We start from the raw sequence: 15,495 nt of genomic DNA, 5'->3' as shown, positions 1-15,495 counted from the left end.
TAAAAGTTAGAGTAGGTACAACAAAACCTAGATACAGATAATAAATCTTCAGGCCAGCATATACTTAAATGACAGGCCCCAGACACCATGGCCCTTTCTTGTCCTACAAAAGCATTCTCATGGATTAACCATAACCCTGAACCATCTGCTCCCAGGCAGAGTTTCTTAAAGTCTCCCTCTAAAACTCTCACAAAAATTCTTTAAAAAGTTCTTTATACACAGGAAGGTCCTTCATCAATATCTTTTCTCAGTTTGGTTTGTTTTTGTTTAATGTCCTATTAACAGCCAGGGTCATTTAAGGATGTGCCAGGTTTTGAAGGTGGAGGAAAGCCGGAGTACCACCGGCCTACGGTCAGTACCTGGCAACTGCCCCACGTAGGTTTCGAACTCGCAACCCAGAGATGGAGGGCTAGTGTTAAAGTGTCGGTTGTTGTAATACAATCTTAAATTTTATTTCCAAATCATTTTTGTGAGAAGCGTGTTTTATCAGAACAAGAAATCTCATCTCAGCATCATTCAGGTTCTTTGGTCGATGTAGAAAAAATAACATTCAAACGAAAAGGTCAAATGATCGCAACAACATTTTGCTTTGCAAGTTACCAATATTGACTTGCCCTCAAACCAAATTAAACCAATATTGACTTGCCCTCAAACCAAATTTAATTGTCTTGAGCCATATTCCTGGAATTAATTGCTTCTTGCCCTGCTCATTTTGCAGATTATTAGTGAATAAAATTTACCTTTTGATCCGAAAAGTTCCTCTGCAACATTTGCATAAAAAGCTGGTCGGAAAAAGTCAGGCTCAGAGTTAATCCTACCCGACCTCATCACGAGTTTTTAGATTATCCTCAGCAGCGGAATCACACTGTGAATCCAATATCGTATTATCTTCCTAGAAATGCGACGCGAAGACCACACAATATTCGTCCAGGTACTGCTATGGTGTTACTAGAGCAAATGTTATTATGTTCTGACATTCAGGAAAAGTTGCCAGTTCTGGAGTCAAGCCAGCACATCATCCAATTAACTAAGAGCGTTTGGCTATACTTTTAAAGTTTCAACCTTTTAATTACAGACGTATTCATCGCCTTGGAAACAGGTGCTCAAAACCAGGTTTCACAGACAGAAACTGAACAGTTCCATATTGGACCTGAGACTACCGTGCAAAACAATGATGTTTAGTTCACATCAAAATTGATTTTAATGTTCCAATGTATACTCTCAGGACTCTCATAGCGCCATCTACTCAACTGATGCAGACCGTCAGACAAATAGGTCAGGGTTCAAAGGTCATACAGCTTGAGGCCTTGAGCAGGGCTTCAGATTCCAATTCTGGTGCGTTGTCATGGAAACTGTCTGCAAATTGTGGTCCACACCTTTAGCCTTCAGTCCCTAGAACCACTTGAACACAAGATGTCTGAATATTGTAAATAAAGACGGTTTTGTAGAAATGAATCTCCAGGACTGCTTGTAAAAATCTATAATCATACCACATTTATCATATTTGATGAACAATGGCTTTTCAGATTGTAGCTAATTTACTTACAGATGATTCCATACAGTGAAGATCTGAGTGTATAGGTAATGTATTCCATTATAGGAATATCACGTATTTGATGAAAAATAGCCACCAACTCCTAAGAATTCGTAATGGAATAACTATATATAGACGGTGATTACGCTGTCCTGGTACATCCAACGGACATGGACACGGCCACGGACACAGACATGGACATCCAGGAGAAACGTCTAGATAGCTGGTAAGTGATTACACCAATAGAAGCAAAGCCCAGAGAGATCCCAGCTTGGTCTATCTGTACAGGGGCTACAAATTAGGTCAGGAATCAACTATCAACCTGATCACCGACGGCTCAATGCTCACACCAAAAAGCTGATGACAATTCGCTGACAACTGGTTAAATATCTGTTTTTTTAAAAGGGCCCATCAGTGGTGTTCATAATGAAAAATCCTAAACGAACATATAAGGTGTCGTCACAATTAAAGCACCTCAGAACTCCATTATATACATTTCTCTATTACATGTTATCATTAATGCGAGGCTTGGAACAGCAGATCCAAATCAGTCATATTCAGGTAAATTAATCCGATAGGTATAACATTGTGTGGACACGCTATCAGACAATGTCTCAAACAGGCTGTACATATATATATATATACGGCTGCTATCGTTGGACAACAGGCTGAGTATTATCTGGTGACATACCTAGGTGTCCAATCTTGATACATATAACTTGATGTTTATATACCTAACTCAGTAATTACTAGGGATTAAGTGTCCAGGGGTCACTTAATGGTCACTTAATGGTCACTTGTTGGTCAAAATATAAATAATCTATAATAAGATCATTAATTGATATAAGAGTTATGAATGAGATTCTAATGTCCTGATTATTCTTCAAAATGTAACAAAGATGACCAGGAATTTTAGGTCGTCAATAGGTCAAAGGTCAAGGTCAGCAGATTTTCAGATAATCTAAAACCAATGCTTTGGCTACAACAGGAACTTCATGGCCATGAAGAAGACAATGAGTAAATATCAACAGGCTATTGTTAGGATATATTGGCGTTTGCAGAGATTCTACCTTCTTTATTAAAAGAGTTCCTAATTTTGGAAATTTCCTACATGGCCATGGGCTCAGTTTTTAGTTATTTTGTATTAGGTCCTATTCAACAGCTTTGGTCATTTAGGAGTGGATGTTCAAGGGTTGAAACCATTAGGTTCACGGGTTAAAATCAGTATATTCATGGGTAAAACTAAATGTTCATGGGTAAACCATTATATTCATACATGGGTAAACCATTATGTTCATGGGTAAACCATTATGTTCATGGATAAACCATTATGTTCATGGGTAAACTATTATGTTCATGGGTAAACTATTATGTTCATGGGTAAACCATTATGTTCATGGGTAAACCATTATGTTCATGGGTAAACCATTATGTTCATGGGTAAACCATTATATTCATGGGTAAACCATTATATTCATGGGTAAACCATTATGTTCATGGGTAAACCATTATATTCATGGGTAAACCATTATATTCATGGGTAAACCATTATATTCATGGGTAAACCATTATATTCATGGGTAAGCCATTATCTGCACTTTTAAATAAAATTACCAATTCATGCTACAGATAAAACAACATGGAAACAAATTTTCAGGGCATAAAAAATCTTAAGTTTCGGAACGTTGTAGCGACGATAGTGGCATTTAGTCCTAACCAAGTTATGTCTTAGCCAGACTGTTGACTCCTCGCACTGAAATATTTATGTCCCCTGGAAAGCGCCAACATTCTCTTCACACCTTACCATCACAACCGACACTTGCTCACAGACTGGCAGTGCAAAGTAACAACCAAAACTTTAATTCCTTCACTATATTGGCAACGTTACTGTTATAGTAAAATAAAAAAAAAAACTCTGTGACCTTGAGTGTGAGTCAAGGTCATTCATTTGAACAAAATTGAAAGCCTCTTCATCAAAGCGTGATAACAGTGAAATATTGACCCTTGTCCTTGTAGATATGATAAAATATTAAATACTTAAAACAATTCAACGTATTTGATCCCTGTGTCCTTGCCATTTAAAGGGTCAAGGTCAAACAAAGTTAGCAATCATCCAATTCTGTTACTGGACTAAATGTTATAGCTTTATAGCCTTTTGGTAATTGAAAGACTTTTATGAAACAAAGTTAATGCCTTAAACAACTAGATGCTGAAGTCAAAACAAAATAAATTAATATTTCTCCTTGAGACTGGCAAATTAAAAACTTCATAAAAAATTGACCTCTAGTCAGTAAGGTCATCACACTAATCTGAGTCTATCAATATTCAACTTACAGTTCAACAAGAAGTTGCTCATTTTTGAGTGACTTTTCATATCAGTGAAACATTTTGGGGGGCAAGCATCTTTATTTGAACAGGCAGTGTTAATCTAGCGGCTCTATAAAGTACAACCCTTTCATCTTATCAGAGTTGAACGATTCATACACTCTCATCTGAGTGATATTTCAACACCCTCTTATCAACCTAAGTAGGCACATAATCAATTTCATCAGGTAAACATCATTGTTTCCTGTCAGATATGTGGACATTTTGTTTTTCGTCAGGCGTAAACATTTTTGTCAAGTTTTTGGCAGATATAGGAATTTTGTTGTTTTCGTTCAAATGTAGAAATTTTCTGCAGGCTTTATCCAAATTTTTTTTAAAGATGGCATTAAAACAGTGTTTATTTGTTTTTGTTTAACGTCCTATTAACAGCCAGGGTCATTTAAGGACGTGCCAGGTTTGGAGGTGGAGGAAAGCCGGAGTACCCGGAGAAAAACCACCGGCCTACAGTCAGTACCTGGCAACTGCCCCACATAGGTTTCGAACTTGCAACCCAGAGGTGGAGGGCTAGTGTTAAAGTGTCGGGACACCTATTTAAACAAAAATATATTATTCTGCTATTATCTATGAAAAAAACTTTATTCATTTATCAGTATAAATATAGCTAGCCTTTCTAAATTCAATACACATGGTCAGATATTGCCAAACTTGCTGTTTGCAGGCACGAAACCTAACCTGAATATTTCTTTCTTGGATACAGAATTTGACATATTATCATTTGTTCAGGGACACATAAGGCTTTGATGTTTTAAGATCCTGGGAAAACTGACTCCTAAAACTGTAAACAAACCAGTTTATATTCATTGGTATTAGTTGTAAATACCTTTTTACCTAAAACAGAGGTCACCAACTACTCGGAATTTCTAAACGGAGACTGCCAATGTTAAAATTCAAATATCAGAAACAATATTTACTGACTTTAGCTAGCTGACCAACTCAAACTTGTTTAAGATAATAAATCAATATGAGCTCGTTTCAACAAACTGTTTTTCCAAATGATGGACAACAAAAACGCATTACTATGAATTTATTCTTAAAATTTGGATTAAAAAAGTCTCTTAATCATCGTAAATGAAGGAAGAGTTGGCAATATTTATGTCTGAAAAAAATAATTCTTTGATTGAGAAGAAATTTTAACACCAAGAATTGTCATATATAACTACATCTCCTTAATACAAACGAGTATGTTTATCTTTGTATGAAGTACAGGTATGGTGATTAATTAGGATAGATTACCAGAAATACCTGTGGTAACGACCTGTCATTAATCACACCTGTCTAACCTACCAGGTAAACACTCAGGTGACCTAGTCTACAATGTACAGATCTTTTCCGACTTTGTCATTTAGAAATATTTACCTACTGAACTGAAGGGCTCACTTTTCTTACCTGCTCACAGCCAGTTTTTTTTTTTATAGATCTTGCAGAACAACTGTGTATTCAGTAGGGGGCTTATTTTGAATAAATACGGCACATGTATGATATAAGGATTTTTGTCCACATCACATAAATATCAAATCAAAACCTGAAATTTTGTTTCTCAAAAAAAAAAAAAAACACAAATTAAAGCATATGTAAAACTAAATTAGGAACTTTTCTCAGCAAGGCCACCCTTAAAGATATCTTGGTTTGTTGTAACCCAACCAGGGGGTCTTACATATGGGTAGGTAGGTAGGGCTGAATTTTTTTTTATTAAGTTCTGAAAACAAATTTTCAACCTATAATAGGAAAACAAACAATATGGAAATAATTATTTATTTTGTGTTCTTAGACAAAAGAAACACACACCAGCCTTATTTGGGTTTGGGAGACGTAGTTTCAAACCTGCAACTTTCAGACAAATATTCGGAACAATCAAATCGTTAAAAAAACAATGTTTTATCTTTCACGAAATTTTTTTTTAGAGTCGGCACATTTTTCTTGCTCGGGCGGCCGGGTTACGCCAAGCCAACTATATGTCTATTTTGACCCAATAGGTAGCTATGCACTGCCATATTTCATAACTAATTTCTACCACTTGTCCTTGAGGCAATCAAGTCTTGTTTTACTCCAGAAGAATCGATAACTCCAATAAAACTATCCGTTGATACATTATGGAACTAAATAGTTTATGTCTACATACCTCAGGGAAGTATGTTACTTATACGTCGGAATGTGGTATTTACAAACTCTAATCACATATTTGCCATTGAAACCGCAAAATACTTCACCAGTTATGCCATTTAAATTATCAACAATTTTTAAAGGTCCAAAAATTAGTGTTGATCAGAGCTCACCTGTAATACCTAGCCAAAGTATACCTATATATAGACGAACTATATATGGCGTACCTGTACAGGTATAACCCTTAATTGCAATCATGACCTCCTGCTATATTACCTACATTATGTACGACACCCAATTCCTTATATGGAAATCTGCTATTTTCCAGATAAAAACGCTACGAATATTTAATTAATGTCACAGCAAATAAACATTTTAACTATAAATAAATAAATTCCAAATTTCACTATTCCAGAAAGTGCAAAATAGTTAAGCGAGATTCACCTACTGGAAAATGGGAGAAAATTGTGTATTGACAAAATATATAAAACAATTTGTCTTTTGATACTGAATCTTAAAGACAGAAGAAAGGAGAGAAGAATACAAACATTTACCTCTACGAATGGAGAACTCGTTGGGAAGAGAATAAAATCTTTCGTGTCGGAACATCCGGCCGGCCATTTTGTGTGGTAATAGGTATATTACATGTGTAGGTCCAGTAATAGCTCAGAGACCAATGTTACATACATACTTTGTATACACAACCATCGATTAAAATCTTACGAGTCGATTAATGGTAATTCTCACCCTGAATACACACACAATTTAACACAGTCTGGACTTGACTCGTCGGGATTAGGCTATTGTCACACAGACAGTACGGAGCATTAGACCAAAGCTTGCCTTTTTCCGTGTCATTTAATTTGTGCCAATACATGTTAAATGGTTTACAGTCGCGATTTCTGTAAATCTGGGTAGAAGTTCTTCACAGCCGAGGGGGCCACCAGTCTATCACCAAAAGTGACCCTACACTCTCCCTTTAAGGCTCGGGTTAACACTGAATAAGCTTTTGTTAACTGCAGTTATAAATATAGAAAGCCAGTCTGTGTACATATAATGGCGTTTCGGCAGTGCTGAGGTGTCTTTGACAGGTAATCACTGATCTTTAAATCATGTTGCATAGGTGTAATCAACTTCTTAGATTACCAACTCCAAAGTAATTAACATTAATTATAACAAAGTCACCAAGTCCTAGGTAGCCAACGCTAACATCATTCGTGACAAAATGTATGCAATTTCCGGCTAGGTCAGTTACAACAAAAATCCAAATCCAAGGTCATACATCACAAAATGTAAACAACTTCGAAGTCATTCACCTTTCTATGTTACTAATTTCAAGGTAATTCACCACAAAATGAAACTAATTCCAAGGTCACTCTCCTTGAAATGTAATAAATTCCAAGATCATTCACCTCAAAATGTAACTACTTTCAAGGTCATTCACCTATAAATGTACCTAACTTCAAGGTCATTCACCTCAAAATGTAACTATTTCCAAGGTCATTCACCACAAAATGTAACTAATTCCAAGATCATTCCCCTCTAAATGACTAATTTCAAGGTTATTCACCTTGTAATCAATTCCAAGATCATTTGCCACAAAATGTAATTCCCATATAATTCAACTCTTCAATCAATAAACTCATTTCATTTCAACTCTTCAGATATATAACTCTATCATAATTTTTCACAGGAATAACTGCTTTAAATTCAACTCTTCACAAGAATAACTCCCACAGAATTCAACTCTTCAAAGGACACTTTCAGAAATGACACCTAAATCACAAAGGACACTTTCAGAAATGACACCTTCAGAAATCACGTCTAAATCACAACTCCAGGAAACTGTCTGATAAATCACTGTCACTAAATCCAAAACGCTGTTTACAAATACAGATTTCTAATCACAGAAATGACCATACAGGAGTCAAGCATTTTCTAGAACTTGATTCAAACACGTTGATAAAACAACCTAATGGATATTTTTAGAATTATGTGGATTTCCAGATCCTCCGAGAACCATTACGCCCTCATAGCAAGTGATCTTCTCGAATTTAATTACTCCCATGACGTCGTACCAGAGAAAAGGTTCACCCCATGTACTGCTTCCAAGCTCTAGTCTGGAATCCTTAAACTCAATCTTTGCGTGGGCTTTTATCAACAAGACACATTATCATCTCATCCATAGATAGCTGCAGCTGCATCAATAAAGCCTTCAAGTTGAAGTTTCTTGTCACAATTGAAGTTTCTTGTCACAGTTGAAGATCACAGTTCCACATCCGTCTCACCTTGTAACACTGTGACCCGATTATAGACAAGTTACCTGTGTGATGTTCGTTAACGGGCCGGTACGCACCACCTCACAGATCTGACCTCATTAAACATGCAGTCCCGTACAACATTTCTAGGATTATCTATAAGTTACGACCTTATTCGTCTGAATCACTCAGCTGTTTAACCTTTGTAGGTATCTAGACAGGTCTCTCTGACGATGCTCACCAAACTGTCGGAACTTATATCAGCGGAACTTATATCAGCGAAAGAACATCTCACAACCTTGATACGGATTTTGCAGTTACTGCAGTGTCTCTGATAGTATATTCACACCCAATATTCTCACCGACACACTATTCTCCACGACCTGGACCACAGTAGCTAGTATCCATAACAAATCTCCACATTGTACTCAACTAATCTGTTGTTGGCGTCTGAACACAGTGTATTATATAAAATCTCAATCTGGAAGCCACATAAATGGAAGAGTCAGTTTTCAAGTTCTATAAAACGTCATCGAGATGAGGTTTGATTGTCTTGTAAATATCATTGTGTGGTTCATCTCTGATCAATAACATATCGGTACTCCACCACGGCTCAAGTTTAACACACGAGAATGATATACAAAACATTGATACAAAATACATCACTGTGACTTTCCATTAAAAAGCAGTTTTGCTATATTTCGTTCATTTTCTAGGTCACAAGTTCCACATAATCACATCCAAATAGCTTTTTATATTGAATTCTGGTGATTAATCAAATTACTAGCATGCAATACAACAATCATTAGATTTGTCCCGAATTCTGACAGTTTACAGTATGAACACTACCGCATTGTCTCCCCTGAATTCCGTGTGGCGGTGTAGAAGCTGTAAGTATCGTCTGCCAGGAGTTCCATCATGTCGGTGAAGACAGTAGAAACTATTTTTGTCCTCGGAATTCTACAACGTTGCCATTACACATACAACAGAGTATTGTCTTCTCGTGGACCAAATAAGGTTATAACACAGAAATATCACAAAAAGACTTAGCCAAGTGTCCACATAAGTCCAAGTGTCCAGCAATAATTTACCCCGTAAGCTGTCCAGAAAATCTCCCCCCACCCTGCCTAACTCAGTGGTGACCAATCTCAATGGTCAATGTCACACCATTGAGATCACATAACCACATAATTTGTAGTTATGGTCATCGGTCTGGTGACCAATCAGAATGGTCAATCTTGACCACTGGCTAAAATACCTATGTCTGGTAATGGGGTATAGGAAATGTTTGCTATTGAGTTGGTCAGACATTTAGCCTGGAGCACCTGGACAGTCCGGAATCTAAAGCATGGTTAGCTTAATTTGCTTTGTCATCTAAAACGCCTCCAATCCTATCACTTGTAGGAGACTTAAACAATATTTACAAATTTGGAATTGCCTACATAAAACCTTAAATTTTTATATATTAATATAAAAATCTGTACAGGAGTCTTGATTGACAATTTCTTGTCCGAGATCGTTAAACTGGCGGACGTTGGTCAAGCTGTATAAGCTTTATGATTACAGTTAGTGACATTGAACAGGGAAGAGACAGGGCCCTAGTTATGTTGGCTGTGTTTGTTTTTACTTTACTTCTAAGTGATAAAACCAATAATCAGAGAGACAAGTCACCAGACAAAACAAATAAGTTATTTATATGAAATATCCAAGTTACGGAAAATTTATAAGACATTCTGGTTTCATCAACTTCTCTCAACATTATAAAATTCCTTAACTTAAACAACTTTCTATGGGAAAACATGATTGGGATTAATAAAAAAAAAATGAAGTTAAAACAAATTTTTATGAAATATCCAAGTTACGGAAAATTAACAAAACATTCTGGTTTCATCAACTTCTCTCAACATTATAAAAATCCTTAACTTAAACAACTTTCTATATAGGAAAACATGACTGGATTTAAGAAAAAAAATGAAGTTAAATTTTTTTTTCATAAGTCGTTAGAATTCCCTAATTTTAGGAATAGTGAAGGAACAAAGACCCTGATTTTCGGGTTAAAAATGTCAATATCATTATAGACCTGGCTACAGGAATAGACGATGAAACAGTTCTCCTTCTGTTGAGACAAAATATTAATTTATAAAACAGAGCCACGTTTTTGACTAAAATAGTTATATACGGCAAATTTAGTGTAAATTAGCAAAACACTGAAAATGAATTTTATAATCCTCTTATCCAAAATATTGCAAAAGCAAATTTAAATTACCGTATGTTACAGACTGATCTAATAAAGACATCACAAGCTATATAAATCCCCTCTCGTGTCAATTGTGTACCCGTTGAAGTGTCTTTCAATTAATTACAAGCCCTGTAGCCAACTAACTTGACCATTTGATCTAAATCTCTTTAGAAACAAAGTCGCTAGAGCGTTGACAGTGATTTTCTATAAATAGTAACAGTGACCTTGTCCTTGACCTTGGAACACTGAAAAGCAAACCTGTTCAAGGTTATTCTCATACTTGACCAATTTATGAAGTTTCATCTAAATCTGTTTTAAAATGAAGTCCGTAGAGCAACGAAGGTCAACGAGTGTAAAGTACGCACACACGTACAAACAAACGCTATATAACCCTCCGAAACATCGTTGTGAAGAAATAATCAAGCATTCACCACAAAGAAATAGCCATCAAAATTCCTGCCCAATTCTCCTATGTATTCTTAATCAAATTACATTACATTTAGAAAAGTGCGGGACCCTTATCTTGACAGCGAAAAGTACCATCTTGTTAAATGATAAGATGTGGTTTTTTTTCACTTTGTGTTCAGTGACTAAGACATATTAATGTCTTAAATTTCTGATTAAAAATTTGAATTATTGAATAATCTGTGCTGAAAATTTTTGCTCAGAAACATTTCTACAACTGTATATCATTGACTGACTGAATTCACGCTGGCTAATGGCCGTGGACATGTTTTTGTTCACCCCATCTCCCCAACCTCCACCCCATCTCCCTAATCCCCAACCCCACCCCATCTCCCCTACCCCCACCCCATCTCCCCTACCCCTATCCCATCTCCCCTACCCCCATCCCATCTCCCCAACTCCCCTACCCCCACCCCATCTCCCTAATCCCCCACCCCAGCTCCCCTACCCCCATTTTCCTCATCCCTACCCCTGACACAATCCCTGCCCAAACTCCTCATCTCATACATCACTCTATTTTTGACCATCTACAATATCGTCATACAGTGATCCTGTAGACGGATGTTTGTTGAGTGTTCTTCCTATATATTATAATGATCGTGTCTGAAGTACATTTTCAGTACGTTCATATCAATTCAATGGTAAGAACTGAAATATTGACTTAAAGAATACATCAATATTTTTTGGCAGTATGTTAAGGACGGTACATTACAAACATTATTCGTGATTCACACTTTTAGTCGGTGATAATGGACTAAGGTCACCGGTGATCCGGTTCCAGGAGGACTCCGGAGATGGTCTACGCACTAAAACTAAATGTCAACAGTTGGAAGATGCTGGTCATACTAAATAGTCTACCGACCTGGTGACCTTTAAAGGAGCCATGTACCGTATTTATCCTGATGACCAACATATATAACATGTAACTCTGAGGATCTGCAAATTACAGGACTGGGTAGTCATACATAGTGGTGGACATTTCTACTTGGTATTTTCCCATATATCCATCGCCCCCCCCCCCCCCCCCCCCCCATTGTATTTCCACCAAGTTTTTCCTCTTTAATGCTTAGCTTTTAAAATTACAACTTATTTGCATGACCATTATGCTATATACACAGACAGAAGATGACCAGAACTGACCAGTGTCCCTTAAGGCTATATTAATAATCAGACCTGTCTGGAAAACTGACCACAAAATTCGGTTAGGACAATGACTGACCACTACCTTACAGGTCATTACAAACCTACCGTGGACAGTACAGCTACCTTAACCAGTCAATTTATTCATCGGCCACAATTACGGCAATCTTGAGACTATGAATCAATCTGGTGCAATATTGGTTACAGTCAAAGAAATATGTCACAACCCACATATTGTTGTCATGAACATCATTTCATTTGTTTCAAATTTCTGTGTTGATACTGTTATAAGATCTGAAGTTTCTCTCCTTTATGAAGAACTTTTACTCTTTACAAACCATTCTATTCTTTATCGACCTTCTCCTCTATACCGACCCTCTCCTCTATACCGACCTTCTCCTCTATACCGACCCCTCTCCACTTTACCGACCCTCTCCTCTACACCGACCCTCTTCTCTACACCGACCCTCTCCTCTACACCGACCCTCTCCTCTATACCGACCGTCTCCTCTACACCTACCGTCTCCTCTACACCGACCCTCTCCTCTACACCGACCCTCTCCTCTATACCGACCGTCTCCTCTACACCTACCCTCTTCTCTACACCAACCCTCTCCTCTACACCGACTCTCTCCTCTAAACAGACCCTCTCCTCTATACCGACCCTCTCCTCTTTACCGACCCTCTCCTCTACACAGACCCTCTCCTCTAAACAGACCCTCTCCTCTATACTGACTCTCTCCTCTACACTGACCCTCTTCTCTATACCTCTCCTCTCCTCTATACCTCTCCTCTCCTCTATACCGACCCTCTCCTCTAAACCGACCCTCTCCTCTATACTGACTCTCTCCTCAACACCGACCCCTCTCCTCTAAACAGACCCTCCCCTCTACACCGACCCTCTCCTCTACACCGACCCTCTCCTCTACACCGACCCTCTCCTCTATACCGACCGTCTCCTCTACACCTACCCTCTTCTCTACACCAACCCTCTCCTCTACACCGACTCTCTCCTCTAAACAGACCCTCTCCTCTATACCGACCCTCTCCTCTTTACCGACCCTCTCCTCTACACAGACCCTCTCCTCTAAACAGACCCTCTCCTCTATACTGACTCTCTCCTCTACACTGACCCTCTTCTCTATACCTCTCCTCTCCTCTATACCTCTCCTCTCCTCTATACCGACCCTCTCCTCTATACTGACTCTCTCCTCAACACCGACCCTCTCCTCTAAACAGACCCTCTCCTCTAAACAGACCCTCTCCTCTACACCGACCCCTCTCCTCTACACCGACCGTCTCCTCTATACCGACCCTCTCCTCTACACCGACCCTCTCCTCTATACTGACTCTCTCCTCAACACCGACCCTCTCCTCTAAACAGACCCTCTCCTCTAAACAGACCCTCTCCTCTACACCGACCCTCTCCTCTACACCGACACTCTCCACTTTACCGACCCTCTCCTCTATACCGACCCTCTCCTCTACACCCGACCCTCTCCTCTAACAACCGGACCCTCTCCTCTATAACCGACCCTCTCCTCTAAACCGACCCTCTCCTCTATACTGACTCCTCTCAAACAACCGACCCTCTCCTCTAAACAGACCCTCTCCTCTACACTGACCCCCACACCGACCCTCTCCTCTATACCGACCCTCTCCTCTATACCGACCCTCTCCAATAAAACCACCCTCTCCTTACAACCGACCCTCTCCACTATACTGACTCTCTCCTCAACACCGACCCTCTCCTCTAAACAGACCCTCTCCTCTAAACAGACCCTCTCCTCTACACCGACCCTCTCCTCTACACCGACCGTCTCCTCTATACCGACCCTCTCCTCTACACCGACCCTCTCCTCTACACCGACCCTCTCCTCTACACCTACCCTCTTCTCTACACCAACCCTCTCCTCTATACCGACCCTCTCCTCTACACCGACCCTCTCCTCTATACCGACCCCCTCCTCTATACCAACCCTCTCCTCTATACCAACCCTCTCCTCTATACCGACCCTCTCCTCTATACCGACCCTCTCCACTTTACCGACCCTCTCCTCTACACCTACCCTCTTCTCTACACCGACCCTCTCCTCTATACCGACCCTCTCCTCTATACCGACCCTCTCCTCTACACAGACCCTCTCCTCTATACCGACCCTCTCCTCTATACCGACCCTCTCCTCTTTACCGACCCTCTCCTCTACACCTACCCTCTTCTCTACACCGACCCCCTACTCTATACCGACCCTCTCCTCTACACCGACCCTCTCCTCTATACCGACCCTCTCCTCTATACCGACTCTCTCCTCTACACCGACCCTCTCCTCTAAACAGACCCTCTCCTCTACACCGACCCTCTCCTCTACACCGACCCTCTCCTCTACACCGACCCTCTCCTCTATACCGACCCTCTCCTCTATACCGACCCTCTCCTCTACACCGACCCTCTCCTCTACACCGACCCTCTCCTCTATACCGACCCTCTCCTCTACACCGACCCCCTCCTCTATACCAACCCTCTCCTCTACACAGACCCTCTCCTCTATACCGACCCTCTCCTCTAAAAAAATTCAACCCAAGCAACACAATTACATGGCAAAAATCAATTACATGCCATAATTGTACAAATGAAAATATTTCTTCCTGACTGGGTAACCAAGGTATTTGAATCACCCATTGTATCGACCTTATGGCATATGGTGAAATGACATGCAAGGTAAAATGAAAGAACTTTGATTTCAATTTTGTCAGCGATATAACAGGCTTTTAATACTTAAATGAGGTCAGGTTCGTTATGGCCTAGAACATCTAGTATGTGAGTCAGTATGTCATTTTTGACAGCGATTTTTATTAAAAAGTCTTTTTCTGATATGTACAACTTGATATCACAGACTCTTACCTATTATAATATGCTACTTTTTATTCGTGCTAATTTCAGAGTTATGAGGGTGGTAATCATATCAAAATTACAACTACAGCATGAAATGAAATTTCGAGTCCAGTGATGTGGTAATAGATCAGTAAATATATTGATATGTTTCCATTGGTTACAACATTTTCTCAGGAATGTGTATCCACGTTATTTTTTTCCAATCGATATACAAAAGACTTTTCAGTTAATTTGTTCCATTCTGTAGATAAGCCCATGGGGTTAACTGGTAACTTCAACTTGAACTGCTGAGTGAAACTAGAACACTGACACGTCAGAAAGGGCCCCGCTATGTGTCTGACCCTTCAGGGTAAATGTAATAATTATTGTCAGTGTTTTTCCTGCCTATATAACTGGGTGCACCAAACGACCCCATTCTCAATGCGTTTTAGCCTGATATTTTCCCAAAATCAACTCGAAAATTCCCAATAATTTCAACCAA

At 39.1% G+C, this 15,495-nt stretch overlaps 1 protein-coding gene across 6 annotated transcripts in view; it reads right to left on the bottom strand.

Annotated features, from left to right (window-relative positions):
* The window catches only part of LOC117345301 (pleckstrin homology domain-containing family G member 5-like), a 91,984-nt gene that overhangs the window by 71,412 nt on the left and 5,077 nt on the right, over nucleotides 1-15,495 (bottom strand). The window contains exon 1 of one of the 6 annotated variants that reach the window (XM_033908360.1): nucleotides 6,574-9,386. The exons of 2 other annotated variants lie outside the window; for them this stretch is intronic. In XM_033908360.1, the coding sequence (XP_033764251.1) occupies nucleotides 6,574-6,640 (67 nt within the window). In that variant the 5' untranslated portion in view covers nucleotides 6,641-9,386. Of the gene's footprint in view, nucleotides 1-740; nucleotides 970-6,573; nucleotides 9,387-15,495 lie in introns of those variants that run through there. 3 more of the 6 variants (XM_033908365.1, XM_033908359.1, XM_033908364.1) reach the window with 3 other exon arrangements.

Source organism: Pecten maximus, chromosome 16 (assembly GCF_902652985.1).
Source record: "Pecten maximus chromosome 16, xPecMax1.1, whole genome shotgun sequence".
Lineage (NCBI taxonomy): Eukaryota > Metazoa > Mollusca > Bivalvia > Pectinida > Pectinidae > Pecten > Pecten maximus.
The sequence above is the reverse complement of the archived record's forward strand: the minus strand, read 5'-3'. Positions and strand labels throughout refer to the sequence as shown.